Source organism: Scyliorhinus torazame, chromosome 1 (assembly GCF_047496885.1).
Source record: "Scyliorhinus torazame isolate Kashiwa2021f chromosome 1, sScyTor2.1, whole genome shotgun sequence".
NCBI lineage: Eukaryota > Metazoa > Chordata > Chondrichthyes > Carcharhiniformes > Scyliorhinidae > Scyliorhinus > Scyliorhinus torazame.
In genome coordinates, this window is record NC_092707.1 from 206,746,636 (window position 1) to 206,768,566 (window position 21,931).

At 48.8% G+C, this 21,931-nt stretch overlaps 1 protein-coding gene and 1 long non-coding RNA gene across 2 annotated transcripts in view; one reads left to right on the forward strand and one right to left on the reverse strand.

Annotated features, from left to right (window-relative positions):
* Positions 1 to 21,685, reverse strand: part of LOC140430056 (uncharacterized) — a 65,349-nt gene extending 43,664 nt beyond the window's left edge. Inside the window, exon 1 of the long non-coding RNA XR_011949305.1 lies at positions 21,591 to 21,685. This is a non-coding gene — a long non-coding RNA (uncharacterized lncRNA). The remainder of the gene's footprint in view (positions 1 to 21,590) is intronic.
* LOC140418609 (glyceraldehyde-3-phosphate dehydrogenase-like) lies at positions 14,166 to 15,356 on the forward strand. The gene is given in 2 exon segments (XM_072502141.1): positions 14,166 to 14,739; positions 14,742 to 15,356. Coding segments are annotated over 2 exon segments (1,044 nt in total). The 5' UTR covers positions 14,166 to 14,267; the 3' UTR covers positions 15,314 to 15,356.
* Positions 21,686 to 21,931: the final 246 nt, after the last annotated feature.

The following is a 21,931-nucleotide window of genomic DNA, read 5'->3' on the forward strand; positions in this document are numbered from 1 at the left end:
CGCTGGTTACCTCCCATTGGCATTCACCCACCCTCTGGCCGTGGACATGTCCCCAGAGCTGTGTCCCATGCCCTGGGATGTTGGCTGTTGCGTCGGTGGTGTTGCCTCCTGCAGTGTTCAGGCACTGTGTCCAGGCATCGCGGCCTAATTGGGATGCTAGGCAATGACACGCACATGCTACATGGCCCACCCACCCACGGGAATGCATTTGTGTTGTGTGAAGTTCTCACTTAACTATGATTGCCAATTCCATATTAGCAATAGCCTGTGGTGATATGCCTGTAAATAGTATTGTGCAGAGTTAGCAATGCGACCTTCAACCAGCTGATGGTGTCAAGACATTGATGACGTCAAGACATTGATCACGTGACGTGCGACACTCGCCAGTTGGTAGTAAGGCATACAACAGGACAGTCACACATAGAGTAGTTCCAGGAGAGTTCATGGAACTCATGTAGTAACCTAATCTATATAGTATTCTGTTTGTTAACTTTCCATGTGTTCATCAATAAATCATCATTCTAGTTAAGTCACCAGATGTTCTGTGTACATCATTGCACTGGCAAGGTCACAGAACACAACATGGTACCAGGAGTGTTGAACATTTATAGATAACAGCAGAAAAGATGAGCGAAACCTGCCGAAGAACGAAAAAGAAAAGATTCTTCCACCGACCTGGTGAACTACGGCCATTGGCGACTCAACGAAACAAACAACGGTGAAGTTCGAGATGGAATGTTTAAAGTACTTCAAGTCTTGGGTAACATAGACGAAAATTGGCGCGTTTTCAAACAGCTGTTTAAACTCTATGTTTCAGCCCTTGGCCCCCAGGCACAGCCTTGCGAGAGGTGCATTGCTTTGTGCTTACAGTGGCAGCTCCATAAGTAATTTAAATCTACAATACCTTCGCTTTCGATAGTGACTACGAAAACAACAGCTGTGATGAGGTGATAAAGCACTTCGATCAGCATTGTTCTCCAAAAAAAGAAACACTTGAAAGATACATTTTTCAGACGCATACCCAGAAACCAGGTGAATCTTTTGACAGCTTTGTAACCGACTTGAGGCAGAAGGCCCAGCCCTGCAATTTCAGTAATCTAAAATCATCGATGATCCACGACCAAATAGTGTTTGGCAAATCGAATGATAAGCTCTGTGAGAGATTGTTACAGAAAGAAGGCCTGGAATTGGAAAATGTGATTAAAATTTGCCATGCGAGTGAGTTGGCTGCACAGCAGATCAGTACACTCAGTTTGAAACATTTTGGCGCCAACCATGGAAGAAGACGCCAGAGCCATCAGTGCTGTGACACAGTTCAATGAAAAAATCATGGTCTCAGTGCGGGCGGCCATTTTAAGCGGCCAACCGGAGCCACCGCTTATGCCAGAAATGTGTCAATCGGCATTGTCCACGGCAATGTCCAGCATATGGAAAAGTATGTTCCAGGTGTGGCCGTACAAATCATTTTGCAAAACAATGTTTTTTGCGTGCTACAGTGGACCAAATCAGATCAGTTAACGCGGTTGATGCAATGCCCCAGGAAGAACAGCTCTTCATTGATCTCAGTTCAACAAAGGACACGATGAGTCTAACCATAAAAAGTGAAAAATTCTTTCTGAACAGTCGTGATGATATGTTTGACAAACCTGAGTCGTTGAAAGCAGATGGACAACTCTAGAGTTGATGAACGACACATTGATAAAATGCGACCTCGACATGGGAACAAGGTCCAACTTCCTCAGTCTGTCCGATTTGCACGGGCTGCGGGTTAAACCAAAAGTTAGCGATCAGCCGAGGCTGCTGATACACTACAGTGGGAAGGCGATTGAGATGCTGGGTGTATGTGAACTCGATTATGAGCACACAACACAACTCACATGTTACCATTTTCCATTATGGACACGAAAAGCGAGTCCATCATAAGAGCGGATGCGTGTGAGGCCCTGAACTTAGTTGAGCGACTGTACGTTCCAGACAACGAGTGGGTGAACAATTACTGCAACTCTCAATGAAATATACTGTCCAGAGAAACAAGCAAAGGTCCAAGTGGAGGATGACAAATCATATGAAGAGGTGGAAGAGCCAAAAGGAATTCCAGACTTCTGGTTAACAGTCTTCAAGAAGGTGTATATACTCAGTGGTATGATACAGGGGCATGATGAGCCTACATTAAAGCATTGATAAAATGTGAATGTTAGATGTTCAGAGCATGCACAGCCAATGAGCTTCACTCTGGAGTTTAAGTTTGAACCAAATGAGTATTTTATAAATGAGGTAATTACGAAAGTATACCAACTGGAATTGTGGCCTGACAAGCCTGAATCTTCACTCTTTGATGAACCAGAAATCATGGGATGCACAGACTGGAAGAAAGAAAAAAATGTCAGCTGAAAACCATTAAAACGAAGCCGAAGCGTAAGGGTCGGAGTACTCGCAAAACAGTTACAAAAACTGTACTAAATGACTCATTCTTCAATTTCTTCAGTCCTCCTGATGTTCCACAAACGTTCTGCAGCAAGACTCACTGCTGACTTTGAAATTGGTCATAGATAGATATCATAGAATTTACAGTGCAGAAGGAGGCCATTCGGCCCATCGAGTCTGCACCAGCTCTTGGAAAGAGCACCCTACCCAAGGTCCACACCTCCACCCTATCCCCATAACCCAGTAACCCCACCCAACACTAAGGGCAATTTTGGACACTATGGGCAATTTAGCATGGCCAATCCACCTAACCCGCACATCTTTGGACTGTGGGAGAAAACCGGAGCACCCGGAGGAAACCCACGCACACACGGGGAGGATGTGCAGACTCCGCACAGACAGTGACCCAGCAGGGAATCGAACCTGGGACCCTGGAGCTGTGAAGCATTTGTGCTATCCACAATGCTACCGTGCTGCCTCCTGTATAAACACATAATTCCATGTGCAATGTCATACTATACAGGAGAAGTCTTGGCAGATGTTGCTGACTCCGATGATGAATACTACGATGATATTTACGAAGACCATGATTACGATGAAGAAAGTAAAGACTTCAAGGGTGAGCCTGATGAGGACAGCTATGAAATGCTCGTAAGATTGTTTCGCATGATGGCAAACTTGATGAGGAAGCCTATGAAGCGCTATTCCGGCAGTTTGGTGGAAATGACGAGGTGGTCACAAGGAACGCCCAGTCTGTGCAGGACACTGAGAAGTGTGAAAGCTCTAAGATGGCACTTCTTATGGGTCAGGGTTTAAAAGCTCCAAATTGCATTATGAAGTTCACCTGACCTATCACCTTTGTGTTGAATTTGGCTCGGATGAGCACAAAAGCCTTCACTGAAGGTGTGATTCATCAGACTTCCCAGACACTTGAATCAAAACAAGGTGTATTCTAAGAATGTAGTTAACACATATAACACACTATAAACATAGCAAGAATTTCTATCAATTACAAACATAAAGCCACCACACAGCTACAGTAATCTATGTATAACACTTAATGAATTCCCCCTTAGCTGTTCCAATTCAATAACAAACTCCAATAAACCAAACTTCTTTTCAAGGATGTGGCCCAGCACACAGCATTCTCACTTGAATGGGACTGGTCCTTTCCCTGAGATTCTGATCCAATCTCAACCAGCAGATTCAAACTCCTTCCGGAAAGCAAACTATGGGCGGGATTCTCCAACCCCCTGCCGGGTCGGAGAATCGGCGGGGGGCGGCGTGAATCCCGCCCCGCCGCTCCAAAGCCGGCTGCCGAATTCTCCGGTGCTGGTTTTTGGGCGGGGGCGGGGATCGGCCGCGCCGCGCCGGCCAGGGGCCGTTGGTAGCGGCCCCCCCCGGCGATTCTCCGGGCCCCGATGGGCCGAGCAGCCGCCCGTTTTCGGCCAGTCCCACCGGCATGGATTGGAAAAGGTCCATACCGGCAGGACCTGGCTTGGAGGGCAGCTTGCGGAGTCCTTGGGGAGGCGCGGGGGGATCCGGCCCCGGGGAGGGCCTCCACGGTGGCCTGGCCCGTGATCAGGACCCGCCTGTGCCATGGGGGCACTCTTTCCCTCTGCGCTGGCCTCAGTAAGGCTCTGCCGCATGCGCCAGAACACGCTGGTGGTCCTGCGCATGCGCCAGCTTATGCCGGCTGGCGGAGACCCTTTGGCGCCGGTTGGCGCGGCGCCAACCCCTCCAGCGCCGGCCTAGCCCCCGGAAGTGCGGAGGATTCCGCACCTTCCGGGCGGCCCGACGCCGGAGTGGTTCACGCCACCCTTTGGCGCCGGTACGGCCCGCCCCGTTGATTGCAGGAGAATCCCGGCCTATATCTTTAAAGTTACCAAGACAGTTAGCCACAACCAAATGCTTTTTACTGCAACAGCTTTTAAAATGAGAACATAGAAAGACAGGGAAAAAACATTTCTTTCTCCTTCTGTTGTCCAAAGCAGTCAAACTGAAACTGAAACCCCCCCTCACCTCACAGCCACAGCCCAATGTGCTGCAAGTCACATGATAAGAGACTAAACCTTTCTTAAAGGGACACTCACATGACAGTATGCAGAGACTGAGAGTGAAATTGCAGTAGCATACACTTCAGATGAAAACGCCTCAGCTGTGAACAAACTAATAACGGAAGACATAATACCCATTCTGGAGAAACTGGCTCCAGAGGCGTAAAATGAATCATCTCAGTGGTTCCGGTAGTGGACTCCCCAATACTCGAGGCCACTCCACTGAAAGATGAGTTAGAGGAGCAGACGGCTGTATCTGGATACAGCTCCACAACGACGGATGATAAGTATATCATATAACAAGACGAAGATGAGTCATTACTTGGTTCTTCAGGAAAAGATGACCTGTGCATTGTCATTTCGAGTGACGAGGAGCCATCACTTGGTTCTCAAACACAGGATGCACGGACAGCATCCAACGTTGGGGATGTGGTTCTAACCTAGAAACTAGAGTGCAAGGCTCTGCAACCAACCATTGAAGGTGCAGACTTGACCACGGCCGCACAGTCCCTCAGAAGTATGCCAACAAGAGACGTCTCAGCAGGCAATCCACAAGCAACTACTCCCATGGCGCAGGCCATTGGCAAGATGGGTGCTACCAAAGTCAAGCAGAAAAAGAGGAGCTGTCACAAAATCGGTAAAAAAATCGCTTTCACAAATAAAAGAGGAGGAGAAGGAGAGTGGGGGATACCGTGAGTCCACCTATGAAACTCATGATGCTGAAGAAGAAGACATTGGCAACGTGGCCGACAGGCCAGAGAGTACACAACGACGCAGCAGCAAAAAGCATCATCTGAAGACACGAAAGAAGCTGGTGACGCAGCTATGGCCAGCAAGGATACCGGTCTTCAGGACGCATCGCGCCAAAAGGCTAAGGCACAAAAGACCTGCACGGAAACCAGTCTTCCAGAAGCAAATGTGAGATTGGAAAGCTGACAAAAGCCTTGAAGATCAGCTGGGTGATCCACTCGGAGATGCAAAATGAGCTGTGCACAAGGGACACTGTCATCAGGCATATCATATTAATTGAAGCACAGTTGAATCTGTAAATGCATATGCTACAGGTGTTAAATGATGACACAAGTGATGTTTTTTGTATATAAATGTTAACATCTCCAAAGGAAGGGGGATGTGGTGATATGCCTGTGAATAGTTTTGTACATAGTTAGTAATGCGACCTCCAACCAGCTGGTGACGTCAGACATTGGTCACATGATGTGAGACACTCACCAGTTGGTAGTAAGGCTTACAACAGGACAGTCACACATAGGGTAGATCCAGGGGAGTTCAGGGAGCTCAAAGAGTAACCTGTTCTGTATAGTATTCTGTTTGTTAACTTTCCAAGTGTTCATCAATAAATCATCATTCTCGTTAAGCCACCAGATGTTCTGTGGACATCATTGCAATGGCAAGGTTACAGGACACAACTTAGACTTCAGCTGCACAGCCAGAGGCCTCAGCCGCAGTTGGGGTTATGGGTGGTTGGTGGGACAGACAGGTAGGAGCGAGGTTTGCCCCTGGAACGTGTACACACAATCCAAGGGTTGGCATGCTGGAGCCGCGTGCTCCAGCATGCCCCCCACCATGGCAGCCCATGCCAGCTCATGGTACCCGATCCCCACCAGAGGGTGACCACCCCCTTCCCCTGCCGACCACTGGGGCGGCAAGCTCAGTGCCCCCGGGTTCTTTACTTGTGAGCAAAGATGGCTACTCACCTCCTCGGCTCCCCGCAGAAGCCGTTCCACCAGGTTAATCATAGAATCATAGAATTTACAGTGCTGAAGGAGGCCATTCGGCCCATCTAGTCTGCACCGGCCCTTGGAAAGAGCACCCTACCCAAGCCCACACCTCTGCCCTGTCCCCGTAACCCAACGTAATCTTTTTGGACACTAAGGGCAATTTATCATGGCCAATCCACCTAACCCGCACATCTTTGGACCGTAGGAGGAAACCAGAGCACCCGGAGGAAACCCACGCAGACACACGGGGAGAACATGCAGACTCCGCACAGACAGTGAACCAAGCTGGGAATCGAACCTGGGACCCTGGAACCGCGAAGCAAATGTGCTAACCACTGTGCTATCGTGCGGCCCTTAATGTTTTTAAAAAGGGGTACTAATCAGGCCAGCGTGACTACTTGCCGGGGAGGACACTGAATGACGGGAGGCCATTGGATATGGGGTGTCTCCCGTCAATTGTATGGAAATAGGGCTCAGGTGGTGGTAATTGGTTTCTCGCCACATTATGGCGGGATCCAAATTTTGTCTATGGGAGCAGGCTGGTTGCATCGGAAACGTTTGCCGCCTATCGCTTTCGGCCTCTCCCGCTATTCACTGGCCTCGATTCGCTCGAGGAAGAGTGCAACAAAGCCGGAGAGTCGCACCCTTAGTCACTTCTTTGGCCCTAGGGAGTTTCTCTCCGGTTTGGCGCACGCTTAAAATTTGTTTCAGCACTGGGGAGTTTAACTCAGATATTGGGCGCCATTCGAAAGGGTTCCCTGTCTCTAAGTGAGTTGGTGGGTCCCCCACACCCCCCACTCATGGGCAATGCCAGCCCCCACAGACATGGGCATTACCCCACACTCTCCCATGTGAGGGCACCCAGCTATGGGGTCCCTGGGGGGGGGCCTCTTCTGCCCCCCCCCCCCCCCCCATGCCCCTTGCTGCTACCCCCATCCAGGACTCCCAACCGTCACTCTCCCAACATCCCAGAGGCTCCTACTTACCTGACATACACTCTGCCACCCTTCAAACTCCCCATCACCCTTCTTTTGTGGGCATTTAGAGTATCCAATTATTTTATTTTCCAATTAAGGGGCAATTTAGCGTGGCTAACTCACCTATTCTGCACATCTTATTGGGTTGTGGGGTGAGACCCACGCAGACATGGGGAGAATGTGCAAAGTCCACATGGACAGTAACCCCGGGCCGGGATCGAACCTGGGTCCTCAGCGCAGTGAGGCAGCGGTGTTATCCACTACGTCACCGTGCCGCCCTTTGACAAAGTAATTTTATATCTTAATATCTACTGATGTGGCTCGGAATGCTCCTTTTAAGTGTCTGCCGACATATTACTGATTTAAGGGTACTGTATAAACCAAAGTAATTATTGTTGATGATGTCAAGAAGATGGTTCCATTTGTGGGAGAGGCGCAAAGTAGGTGCCATAAAACCGTCACTGATAAATCCAATGTGGAATTCAGGAGAAGCGTCTCACAACATAAGTGGTTAGAATTTGGAATTTACTACCTGATGAAGTGTGGAATTGAATGGCCAAGATACCTTTCAGGACTAGTAAACTAGATTGGTACAGGAGGGAGGAAACACCCAAGGAGTTGTAGATAAGGTTGATGAAGACGGGTGGGAAGAAATTGTCCATAAACACCAATTGGAATTGTTTGTAATGCACAACCTTGTGTCATCTTGTCAGGCCCTCGTCTGATTAAATGAGCTTTAGCAATACTTACCAATTTATCTGCATCTATTTAATTACAATGGCATGTATTATTTTATTTCAAACACAATGAACTATCCATTTCTTTACAATTAAAGATTGCAAAATGCGAGGGTAAACAATTTGACTCTGAGCTGCTGGCTATCGTTTAGGCTGAGAGGCAGTCATTACAATTTTGTAGCACTATCACAATGTTAAATGGGATAGATTCAGAACAAATCTAGCAGCTCAAAGCTGGGCATACATCAGGTGCTGTGGACCATTAACAGCAGCGGAATGGTATTCAACCGCAATCTGTAACCTCATGCTCTGGCCTATCCCTCACTCTGCCATTGCCACCAAGCCAGGAAAACAACTCTGGTTCAATAAGGAGAGCATGCCAGGTGCAGCATCAGGCATTCTTAGACACAGGCAAAGCAGCTGACCAGACACAGAGCTAAGCAATCCCACCAACAATGAATCAAATCAAAGTTCCGGAGTCCAGCTACGTATCACAGTGAATGGTGGTAAGGGGTCACCAGCAACTCACGAGAGAGGGAGACCGATGACCTGGACAACAACCCCCCCCACCCCTGACCTGGAGAGGGATGGAAGACATTCCGAACCAACGAATTGACCACTGTGAACAAAGAGATCAAAGTGGAGATCCAGGTGGCAGTCGTGGCGGCGGTGGAGGTGCTGGTTGCCATGCAGACAGCACTCGATGGAATGGGAAAGAAGCTGGAGGCTCAAGAAAAGACAATCCAGGAGCTCAAAAAGACGTTGAGGTAGAATCAGAGATAAAAAGGTTGGTGGTTACCTAGAGGAGCCATGAGAACCGGTCTCGGCAGCAGAATGTCTGAATACTGGGCCTGCCAGAGGGGATCGAGGGCAAGGATACTGACTACGAGATCCAGATGCTGGAAAACATGGTTGGAAGGGTCAGCTTCCCCAACCAACCGGAGATCGACAGGGCCCACAATGAACCCGCGCTGCTGGCCTTGTTCTGCATTGTTCTGCGTTACAGCTGGCTTGTAACGCAGAACAATGCAGAACAAGGCCAGCAGCGCGGGTTCAATTCCTGTACTGGCCTCCACGAACAGGTGCCGGAATGTGGTGACTAGGGGCTTTCACAGTAACTTCATTGAAGTCATTGAAGCCTACTTGTGACAATAAGCGATTATTATTATTATATTATTATAATTACATTTAAATGCTTTCAAATAGGGATCCCAAATTTTAAAGTCGCGATTCCAGTTACATCATTGGTGGAGAGCTGGGGACAATTGATTGGGGAAAGCATGGTAGCATTGTGGTCAGCACAATTGCTTCACAGCTCCAGGGTCCCAGGTTCGATCCCTGCCTTGGGTCACTGTCAGTGCGGAGTCTGCATGTTCTCCCCGTGTGGCATGGTTTCCTCCGGGTGCTCCGGTTTCCACCCACAGTAAAAAGAAGTGCAGGTTAGCTGGATTGGCCATGCTAAATTGCCCTTCGTGTCCAGAATTTCCCTTAGTGTTGGCTGGGGTTTACTGGATTATGGGGATAGAGTGGAGGTGTGGGCTTGGGTAGGGTGCTCTTTCCAAGAGCCGGTGCAGACTCGATGGGCCGAATGGCCGCCTTCTGCACTGTAAATTCTATGAAATTCTATGAAAACCTGCTGGCGTAAAAGCCACTTTGGGAATCCCGTGGGATTCTCTGCCCCCACTGCTGGTGTCAGGAGTTCAGAATTGGCTCCACACAGGCATGCTTACTGACACGGTGTGTCCATCTCAATCATTTTAATGATTACAGTCCCTACGGTTTTCGATGGAAGCAGCAACAATAGATTGAATTGTACGTCCTTGATCCGTCCAATGGTCAGAAAGCTGCTGGCAATCCCACCACAGATATTTTCAAAGTCCCTGAGGGAATTCAGTAACAATCAGTTGATTGCTTGCCTTTGGGACTTCCATCCCTTTGAGGGATGAGGTGCTGCAAGCTAATTGGAGCAGGCAGATTTTCAGCATCAGCAGCGCCATCGGGAGCAGTGTCCATTGCTGGTACTGCAACAGGACCAGACCAGGGAAGATGGAAGATGTCCAAGAATGTAAGCAAGTATAGTTTGACGCACTAGGGCCTATCAGGCAGACCTCAGTGAGGAATGGGGTTTGGTCGTGAGGGTAGGGGTAGTCATTCAGAATGTCAGCTCATGCCACTGTTGAGGGGGAGGCCCTCCATGAACCACACAATGTTTGCCCAGTAGGCCACTCTTTCTCCTGACTGAGCGCATAAGGAGGCCGCCAGTTTTTACTGGGACTTCCCCATGTGATGCATGGTCCCTGCTCCCCTTCTCCACCGCTAGTGGAATACCAGCAGTAGCCGGATGAGGCCCTTAAGTGGTCCTTAATTAGCCATTTATGAGGCTCAAATGGCCTCTTCAACCATCCCTGCTCTGACTTAATCAGGGGAGCCAGGACAGTGATGGGCACTCATTCCTTCCAAATACTGTCTCTCCCCTCCCCAAGTCTCCTAGTCTGCTCCCCAGGAGTGAATTAAATTTCACCTCATGTGAGAGCAAGCCCATTCTATTAATCTTCTGGTGGAACAACAGGGGGAAGGACGTTTATCCCCAAGAAGCCTAAGACAGCCTCAACATAGTTCTCTACCACAAATCCACTGCATGGAGCTGTTCACAATCTAATGATATGTAATGGGGCAGGTTGTGTTGAGGAGGCAGAGAGACTGCAGAAGGCTAATAGAGTGGGCAAAGAAGTGGCAGATGAAATACAATGTGGAAAAATGTGAGGTTGTGCACTTCGGTAGGATTTGATTTAGAACATAGAACATAGAACGATACAGCGCAGTACAGGCCCTTCGGCCCACGATGTTGCACCGACATGGGAAGTCAAAAAACAAAAGCCATCTAACCTACACTATGCCATTATCATCCATATGCTTATCCAATAAACTTTTAAATGCCCTCAATGTTGGCGAGTTCACTACTATTGCAGGTAGGGCATTCCACAGCCTCACCACTCTTTGCGTATGATTTGATTTGATTTGATTTATTGTCACTTGTACCGAAGTACAGTGAGAAGTATTTTTCTGCGGCCAAGGGAACGTACACAGTACGTACATAGTAGACAAAAAGAATAATCAACAGAGTACATTGACAAATGGTACATCGACAAACAGTGATTGGTTACAGTGCGGAACAAGGAGCCAAACAAAGCAAATACATGAGCAAGAGCAGCACAGGGCATCGTGAATAGTGTTCTTACAGGGAATAGATCAGTCCGAGGGGGAGTCGTCGAGGAGTCTTGTAGCTGTGGGGAAGAAGCTGTTCCTATGTCTGGATGTGGGGGTCTTCAGACTTCTGTATCTTCTGCCTGATGGAAGGGTCTGGAAGAAGACAATGCCTGGGTGGGAGGGGTCTCTGATAATGCTGTCTGCCTTCCTGAGGCAGCGTGAGGTGTATACAGAATCAATATGGGGGTGGCAAGCTTGTGTGATGCGTTCGGCTGAGTTCACCACACTCTGCAGTTTCTTGCGATCTTGGACCGAACAGTTGCCATACTAGGCTGTGATGCAGCCGGATAGGATGCTCTCTATCGCACATCTGTAGAAGTTTGTGAGAGTCGATGCAGATATGCCTAATATCTTTACCTTCCGTAGGAAGTAGAGACGTTGTTGGGCTTTCTTGACTGTTGCATTAAAGTGAGTGGACCAGGACAGACTGTTGGTGATGGTGGCCCCCAGGAACTTAAAGCTATCGACCATCTCCACTTCGGAGCTATTGATGCAGATGGGGGGGGGGGGGGGGGGGGGGAGTGTCATCCTACGCTTCCTGAAGTCGATGATCAGTTCCTTGGTCTTTCCGACATTCAGAGCGAGGTTGTTTTCAGTACACCATGCAACCAAATGATTTATCTCCCTTCTGTAGTCTGATTCATCGTTGTTTGAGTTACGATTCACCACAGTCGTATCATCCGCAAATTTATAGATTGAGTTGGAGTTGAATCTTGCCACACAGTGGTGTGTATATAGGGAGTACGGTAGAGGACTGAGCACTCATCCTTGTGGGGCTCCGGTGTTGGGGACTTTTGTGGAGGAGGTGCTGTTGCCTATCCTGACAGATTGCAGTCTGTTGGTGAGGAAGTCAAGGATCCAGCTGCACAGCGAGGGGTCAAGTCCAAGGTTGCAGAGTTTGGTTATTAGCCTTGTCGGGATAATGGTGTTGAAGGCGGTGTTGTAGTCGATGAACAGCAGTTTTACATAGGTGTCCTTGTTGTCAAGGTGTTCGAGTGTTGATTGTAGAGCCAGGGAGATATCATCTGCTGTGGACCAGTTGCGGTGATAGGCAAAGTGTAATTTGGAAAGGTGTAAAAGCAACAGGATTGTTTTGGTGGGTGATTTTAACTTCCCCTTACTTGACTGGGACACACTTAGGGCTAGGGATTTCGATGGGGCAGAGTTTGTAAGGAGCATCCAAGAGGACTTCTTGAAGCAATGTATAGTACAACTGGGGAAGAGGCCATACTGGACTTGGTACTGGGGAATGAACCCGACCAAGTGATCAAAGTTTCAGTAGGGGAGCATTTCAGGAACAGTGACCATGATTTAGTAAGTTTTAAGGTACAGTTGGATAAAGATAAGAGTGGTTCTCGGGTGAAGGTGCTAAATGGAGGAAGGCTCATTATAACAATATTAGGCAGGAACTGGAGAATCTAGATTGGGGGAAGATGTTTGAGGGTAGATCAACATCTACCAGGTGAGGCTTTCAAATGTCAGTTGATAGAAATTCAGGACCAGCATGTCCCTGTGAGGAAGAAGGATAAGTATGGCGAGTTTTGGGAACCTTGGATAAAGAGGGATATTGTGAACCTAGCCCAAAAGAAAAAGCATGCATTTGAAAGGGCTAGAAGGCTGGGAACAGAGAAGCACCTAAGGAATATAAGGAAAGTAGAAAGGAACTTAAGCAAGGAGTCAGGTGGGTTAAAAGGGGTCATGACAAGTCATTGGCAAACCAGAGTAAGGAAAATTCCAAGGCTCTTTATATGTATATGAAGAGTAAGAGTGTAGCCAAGGAAAGGGTTGGCCCACTCAAGGACAGGGGAGGGAATCTATACGTAGAGCCAGAGGAAATGGATGAGTACTAAATGAGTATTTTGCATCAGTATTCATCAAAGAGAAGGACTTGGTGGATGATGAGCCTGGGGAAGGGTGTGTAGATAGTCTGGGTCATGTAGATATCAAAAAGGAGGAGTTGGCTGTTTCAAAAAACATTAAGGTAGATACGTCCCCAGGGCCTGATGGGATCTACCCCAGAGTACTGAGGGAGACAAGGGAGGAAATTACTGGGGCCTTGGCAGAAATCTTTGAATCCTCACTGGCTACTGGTGAGGTCCCAAATCTTTGAATCCTCACTGGCTACTGGTGAGGTCCCAGAGGATTGGAGAATAGCCAATATTGTTCCTTTGATTAAGAAGGGTTGCAAGGATAATCCAGGAAATTATGGGCAGGTGACCCTTAAGTCAGTGGTAGGGGAATTACTGGACAGGATTCTTCGAGACAGGATTTGCCCTCATTTAGAAGCAAGTGAATGCATTAACGAGAGGCAGCATGGTTTTGTGAAGGGGAAGTCGTGTCTCACTAACTTGATCGAGTATTTTGAGGAAGTGACGAAGATGATTGATGAAGGTAGGCCAGTGGACATTGTCTGCATGGACTTCAGTAAGGCCTTTGACAAGTCCGTCATGGCAGACTGGTACAGAAGGTGAAGTCACACGGGATCAGAGGTGAGCTGGCAAGGTGGATACAGAACTGGCTCAGTCATAGAAAACAGAGGGTAGCAATGGAAGGATGCTTTTCTAATTGGAGGGCTGTGACTAGTGGTGTTCCGCAGGGATCAGTGCTGGGACCTTTGCTGTTTGTAGTACATATAAATGATTTGGAGGAAAATGTAACTGGCCTGATGAGTACGTTTGCGGACAACACAAAGATTGGTGGAGTTGTGGATAGAGATGAGGACTGTCAGAGGATACAGCAGGATATAGATCGGTTGGAGACTTGGTCGGAGAGATGGCAGATGGAGTTTAATCCAGACAAATGTGAGGTAATGCATTTTGGAAGGTCTAATGCGATAGGAAATATACAGTAAATGACAGAACCTTTAAGAGTATTAACAGGCACTTCAGCCTCAGGTTACTGCAGGACTGGGCGGTGAGGGGGAGCGGGCAGGACTCCGGTTTATATACACCCAGCAGCTGCTGCAGCTCACTGTCACACAGACAGGATGAGAGGAGAAGACGCAGCCCCTGCCTTGGCCAGGCCTCACACACAGCACTCAAGGAGCCCGGACTCAAACACTGCAACATGGTGAAGATCAGCATCAACGGATTTGGGCGCATTGGTCGCCTGGTCACCAGGGCTGCCATTGCCAATGGCAAGGTAGAGGTGGTGGCTATTAATGACCGATTCATTGATGTGAACTACATGGTTTACATGTTCAAACATGACTCTACCCACGGGACCTTCAAAGCCGAGAATGGGAAACTCGTCATCAATGGAAAACCTGTCAGCGTTTTCCAGGAGCGTGACCCGGCTAACATCAAGTATAGAATCATAGAATTTACAGTGCAGAAGGATTTAAAGTGCAGAAGTCGCCCCCAGTGGGGCGACGCGGGGGCTCAGTACGTAGTGGAGTCCACAGGTGTCTCCACCACCTTCGAGAAAGCTTTAGCTCATCTGAAGGGCGGTGCAAAGCGAGTGGTCATCTCCGCCCCACTTGCCGACGCTCCCATGTTCGTTGTGGGTGTCAATCATGACAAATTCGACAAGAGCATCACCATGTCAGCAATGCCTCCTGTACCACGAACTGCCTCGCTCCTCTGGCCAAAGTCATCAATGACAAGTTTGGGATCATTGAAGCTCTGATGACCACTGTCCATGCCTACACAGCCACCCAGAAGACAGTGGACGGTCCCTCCGGGAAGCTATGGAGAGATGGTAGAGGCGCCCATCAGAACATCATTCCTGCTTCAACTGGTGCTGCCAAGGCTGTGGGCAAAGTCATCCCTGAACTGAATGGGAAGCTGACCGGGATGGCTTTCCGGGTGCCAACTCCTAACGTCTCTGTGGTTGACCTGACCTGCCGTCTGTCAAAGGCTGCCAAATATGAAGACATCAAGGCAGCCATAAAGGCAGCTTCTGAAGGACCCATGAAAGGAATCCTGGGATTCACAGAGAACCAGGTTGTGTCGACTGACTTCAATGGGGACACACACTCCTCCATCTTTGATGCGGGTGCCGGGATTGCGTTGAACGATAACTTTGTGAAGCTTGTCTGCTGGCACGATAATGAGTTTGCCTACAGCAATAGGGTCATCGACCTGATCCTCCACATTTCCACCAAGGAGTAAAGGTTGAAAGTCAGCCTGGCAACCCCGAGTCTGCTGCGTTTTTCACTGGTTAACCCCCTTCCCGCCCCACCCGAGGACCCACGGGCACGGAGCTCGCTGGCCCTTGACCTGCACGCGCAACCCCCTCCCACCTCATCACACTGACCTTCTCCATGAAGAGAAAGTTCTGTCTGTTGATAAGGCAAGAAATACGCCTAAATAAATGAAAAATTGTATGCACCAAAAAAAAAGGAAAAAAAAAGAGTATTAACAGGCAGAGGGATCTAGGTGTACAGGTCCACAGGTCACTGAAAGTGTCAACGCAGGTGGAGAAGGTAGTCAAGAAGCTATACGGTATGCTTGCCTTCATCAAGGCAGTACGGTGGCGCAGTGGTTAGCACTGCTGCCTTACGGCTCTGAGGTCCCAGGTTCGATCCCGGTTCTGGGTCACTGTCCATGTGGAGTTTGCACATTCTCCCCCTGTTTGCATGCGTTTTGTCCCCACAACCCAAAGCTGTGCAGTTTAGGTGGATTGGCCACACTAAATTGCCCCTTAATTGGAAAAAATAATTGGGTGCACTAAATTAAAAAAAAAAAAATGCTTGCCTTCATTGGCCAGGGCATTGAGTGTAAAAATTGGCAAGTAATTTTGCAGCTGTATAGAGCCTTAGTTAGGCTGCACTTGGAGTACAGTGTTCAATTCAGGTCGTCACACTGCCAGAAGGATGGGGAGGACTTGGGAGAGGATACAGAAGAGGTTTACCAGGATAAAAGCAAATTACTGCGGATGCTGGAATCTGAAACCAAAAGAGAACATGCTGGAAAATCTCAGCAGGTCCGGCAGCAGTTTGTTGTTTGGTATTGAGGGAATTAGCTATGAGGAGAGGTTGGATAAACCTGGTTTGTTCTCACTGGAACGATGGAAGTTGAGGGGCGGCCTGATCAAAGTCTATAAAATTATGATGGGCATGGACAGGGTGGATAGTCAGAAACTTTTTCCCAGGGTCTACGAGTCAATTACTAGAGGGCATAAGTTTAAGGTGCAAGGAGCAAAGTTTAGAGGAGATATGCGAGGAGGTTTTACACAGCAGGTAGTGGGTGCCAGAAACTCGCTGCCGGAGGAGGTGGTGAAAGCAAGTGCGAAAGTGACGTTGAAGGGGTGTCTTGACAAATACATGAATAAGATGGAAATATAGGGATACAGACCCCAGAGGTGTATAAGGTTTTCAGTTAACCAGGCAGCATGGTCAGTGCAGGCTTGGAGGGCTGAAGGCCCTGTCCCTGTGCTGTACTTTTCCTTGTTCATCGTTCTTTGGTCAAATGCATTGTTAACATTCATATTGCGAGGGCTAGAATACAAGAGCAGGGATGTTGAGGATGTAGAAGACTCTGATCAGACCCCATTTGGAATATTGTGAGCAGTTTTGGGCCCCATATCTAAGAAGGATGTGCTGGCATTCAAGATGGCCCAGAGGAGGTTCACATGAATGATCCTCAGAATGAAGGACTTGTCATATGAGGAGTGGTTTGAGGACTCTGTGTCTGTATTCACTTGGAAGGATGAGGGGGGCATCTCATTGGAACTTACAGAATACCGAGAGACCTAGACAGATGTTTCCACTTGTAGGAGAAACTAGAACCAGAGGGCACCATCACAGACTGAAGGGCCAATCCTCTAAAACGGAGATGGGGAGGAATTTCTTTAGCCAGAGGGTGGTGAATCTGTGGAACTCATTGCCGCAGAAGGTTGTGGAGGCCAAATCACTGAGTGTCTTTAAGACAGAGATAGATCAGTTCTTGATTAATAAGGTGGTCAGGGGTTATGGGGAGAAGGCAGGAGAAAGAGTTTGAGAAACATATCACCCATGATTGAATGGCGGAGCAGACTCGATGGGCCGAATGGCCTAATTCTGCTCCTATGTCTTATAGTCTTATTGACTAATAATTGGGACAATCAGAATGAAAATGGCAAGACGGCCCAATTGAATGCTGTGGTAGTATGTATTAGGGGTCATGTGGGACTGGAAGCCCTAATGTCATTGGCTGACAGATCCCGGGTCCTGGTTGGCCGTTGACCTCTAGCTCCGCCCTGAAGGCGGAGTATAAGAAGCCGGAGTCCTCCCCCGCAGGCCAGTCTACTACCGAGCTGCGGGGGAACAGACACGCTTAATAAAGCCTCATTGACTTCACTCTATTCGTCTCTCGGAGTCTTTGTGCGCTACAAATGCGAAATAGAAAAGTCACACTATCATATCAGAGATGATTTTCTCAGCTTCTGGGTGAAGTTACATGATTGGCATAGTCTTACAGGAACTTGATTCTGCACCTAACCCGCCGTGTGCCTAACACAGCAACATCTGATATTGTCATTAGACCTGTGAAGTGAAAAGGGAGATATTTCCCCAATCATAACATGTGAACCACATACATGACAAAAAGCATGAAGAAATGTCCAGCATAAAGAATAGTTGGTGATAAAGTATTCAAAGTAAAATTTGCATAATATGAGCTTTAATAACTACAGGGCCATTTTAAAAGTATTCCTCTCTCTGTAGATTTGCAGGGCTGGGGATTGTTCTCTGGGAGAGCAGATGGTTTGGTTATCTGCCTAATATACACAGACTGTCTAATTTCCATTTGACAGTGACTATATAATTGCTGCGGTACAATAACTGCAATTAGTATGATACAGCCACTGTGTAATCGCTATGATACAGGGTAATGTCTTGTGGAGGTGACTGGGGTCTTGGTTGCCAGCGGGTGAGCCAGCGAGACCCATTTTCTGGAATGCCCGAGCATCTTGTTCCACTTGGGCACTGGACAGGCCAAGGATCAAGGATCCTGGGGTGGAAGTTCTGCCGGCCGAGAGTTGTCGACCAATGAGAAGCCAGGAGCTGTAATAAACAGCCTTGCCACCAGGGAGGCAGTCACTGCTGCTGGTACCACATCCACCAGAGGCCTAAGAGCATCACTAGATCCCAGGCCAGGGATAAATGATGGTGGGAGGGAGGTTGTGGTTTAGGAGTCATGGGAGAGGGAGGACGGGGGTCAGCAGCAAAGAGAGGAGGGTGACTCTCAGCGGCACCCTTCTCCTCGATGCCAGTTTCCTCAATCAGGGACAGAATGCTTTTAAACAAGGGACCCCAACCCCCAGGGATCCCGCAAGAAATCCTGCACGTGTTTGTTGTCATGCTCCCTGCATGGGAACCCCCCACCCACTACTGGGCTATAGCCAGTTGCGGGACATTGAGGACCTTAAGTCGGCATAGTTGGCAGGGCAGGAATGCTATCCATGGGCTTCCTGCCATGGGCATAATAGGAATGAAGTGAAAAGGCGGTGGTGTCCCCACACATCACCCTCCCTCATTATGCATGCTTGGGTGAGAGCCCAGACTCATATAAAAGGATTACCTGAGTGGGAGTTTAGTTTGGAAAAACTGTTGACATTTCTTAATTGACATATTTATGTGGTTAGAATAAGTTGATTTTTCTGTAATCGCTTTTGCAAATGTCTCAATATTTATTAGCATAAGGTTCAGAGGTGTGAAGAGTTTGAAGCCTCTATTATTGATACTTTAATGCTCCGTTTCATTGATACCTTAATAACATTGTAAAAACCCAGATTATTTTCAAAAGAATATTTGTGAATTGGTGTTTTTAACAATTCTACACATGCCATTGTTACCACAGGGTTGATTAATTCTGTACATAGTGTATACTGGGTGAATGGGCATGGAAGAGGGTATGAGGGGCCAGTGGGACAGAAGTGGGTGAAGGCATGAGTTGGTACAGAAGTGGCTTGGGGAGCGAGTGAGGGTGAAGAGATGAGAGTGTCTAAAATGTCAAAATACAACAGGCACAGGCCCCCAGAGCACCAAGGTAGACCTTTTCACAAGGCCGCATTAGCACTCGGTTGCCCCCATGGTAACCTACGCTCCACTTTCAAGAGCAGTGCGACCAGCGCCACCCCACACCCAACCCCACACCCAACCCCCCCAAGAAAACATTGTGCCATTTAGGGACTTACTACTGAGGGTGTTGCAGCGATCTGGGAATTTTCTCAAATTGAGATACCCCACTCCTATATGAAAATCCACGCCTGAGTCTTCAAACGCTTCATTGATCATTGTTTCTGCATCTACATTGAAGCAGATGAGTGAGAAACAGCCTATTCTCACTGACGCAGTTTGTCCCATGTGCAGATTTCTCTTGGATCATCCCGCTCCTTCCAGTCTACTCCAATATCTTCCAAGTGCTGCCAAAAGATGAATCTAGTTAGCCCGATTGAAAGTTTTTCAAAATCTACAAGACAAATATATAATTCCTGTCCAAACTCTATACTGGTTGCACTCATTAATTTTACATTGCCACTACGTTCTTTTGTCCTGCTTCCTTCCTGGAAACTAAACAGGCATTTCCATTGTATGCCTGTGTCTTCCCACCCACTCTGCTTGTTAGAATTCTCAACATAACCTTCAGTTCATGGGTAATCAGACTAATTACACCAAATTAAAACAGTACCATGGGCGAAATTCTCCCCCAACGGTGCGATGTCCGCCAACTGGCGCCCAAATCTGACGGGCATCGCGCCGCCCCAAAGGTGCGGAATGCTCCGCATATTTGGGGGCCGAGCCCCAACATTGAGGGGCTAGGCCGACGCCGGAGGGATTTCCGCCCCGCCAGCTGGTGGAAATGGCGTTTGTTGCCCCGCCAGCTGGCGCGGAAATGCGGCGCATGCGCGGGAGCGTCAGCGGCCGCTGACAGTTTCCCGGCGCATGCGCGGGAGCATCAGCGGCCGCTGACAGTTTCCCGCGCATGCGCGGGAGCGTCAGCGGCCGCTGACAGTTTCCCGCGCATGCGCGGGAGCGTCAGCGGCCGCTGACAGTTTCCCGCGCATGCGCAGTGGGGAGAGTCACTTCCGCCTCCGCCATGGTGGAGGCCGTGGCGGAGGCGGAAGGGAAAGAGTGCCCCCACGGCACAGGCCCGCCCGCGGATCGGTGGGCCCCGATCGCGGGCCAGGCCACCGTGGGGGCACCCCCCCGGGGTCAGATCGCCCCGCCCCCCCCCAGGACCCCGGAGCCCGCCCACGGCGCCTGGTCCCGCCGGTAAATACCAGGTTTAATTTACGCCGGCGGGACAGGCAATTTCTGGGCGGGACTTCGGCCCATCCAGGCCGGAGAATTGAGCGGGGGGTCCCGCCAACCGGCGCGGCCCGATTCCCGCCCCCGCCCAATCTCCGGTACCGGAGACTTCGCCGGGGGCGGAGGCGGGATTCACGGCGGCCAACGGCCATTCTCCGACCCGGCGGGGGGGTCGGAGAATGACGCCCCCTGTCTTTGGCTTCTCCCCTATGATGATCACTGTTGGCTGCATGAAGCGCTTTGGCCATTCTCCTGATAAGTAAATATCTTTGCACAGCTTAGTAAACATTGATGTTCTGCTATTTCTCATGTTTTTAATCAACTCAGTTGGTATTTAATCCATTCCTGTCTCCTTTCCAGCTTTTATCTCATTCATCACTGCTCTTATCTCACTCTCCAGTCTTTCTGGTCCAACCTTATTCTCCATTGATGTTGTTTCCAGTCCTTCATGTTGAGTCTCGCTAATCTTTGCTTTTTCAAACATTAGGTCGACCCTACCCGAGTCGATCCAATTCTTTGAGCCTATGTCACACTGCTCTTTGAACCATATCTTTTTGTGCCTTTTCTCCCAAGTCTTTATTTATGTGTCTAATTCAGCTTGCCTTCTTCAGTAGTGATATTCGCCATTTCCTCCTTCCTTCAATCTTTTGCAACATTGCAGTCAGTCGGAAGCCCTGGTGCTGGAGTCTCCATCCCGCCGCACCAGATTCTCGGGGTTCTCAGTTTCACCGGCTGGTCAATGGGGTTTCCCACTGTGGGGCGGCAAAACAGAGATTCCCAATGGTGGAGAATTCAGCCCATGGTTTCTTGATCCTTTGTCCAATCAAAAAGCTTATTCTGTTCACACCTCGTTCTTTAACAGATTCTTTCATCTGGTTCCATTGCTTATTCGTGTTGGTCGTATCTTTCTCTTTTCCAGCTGCTGCTGCCTTTATTTCATTTGCAAACTCTTCATTTTGTTAAGAATTGCAGAAAATTAGGATTAAAAAACAAAAGTAAAACAGGGAGTAGATTAGAAGCAGAGACTAGAGAAATTATGAGATGTGAATTTGCCTATCGATGGAAAACAAGTTTTTTTTACAGATGTGACTGGTGATACCAATGGGGCTATCAAGGTGGTGACTTCAAAGTGGAGAGATAAGGAAATGAACACGTACCTGACAAAAGCCAGCTCCACAGGGTGAATAACATCAAAGGGAAAGAAATGGTGGGTGGGATTCTCCCAACGGGCGGCTAAGTGCCGACACCGGAGTAAAAACGGGAGTGTTTTACTCCGGCGTCAGCGCCCGTTCCGGGACCCCATTCTGCAGCCCACAGGGGTCTAGGATGGCGCCGGAGCGGCCTCCGCCACCCTTGCTGCCGATCCTGGCCTGAACCAGGTGCCACGGGGTCCGCGCATGCGCAGTTGAGCCGGCGCCAACTAGCATATGCGCAGTGGCCTTCTTCCCCGCGGCGGCCCCAACGCCAAATGGCGCAGGACTACAGGAGCCAGCGCGGA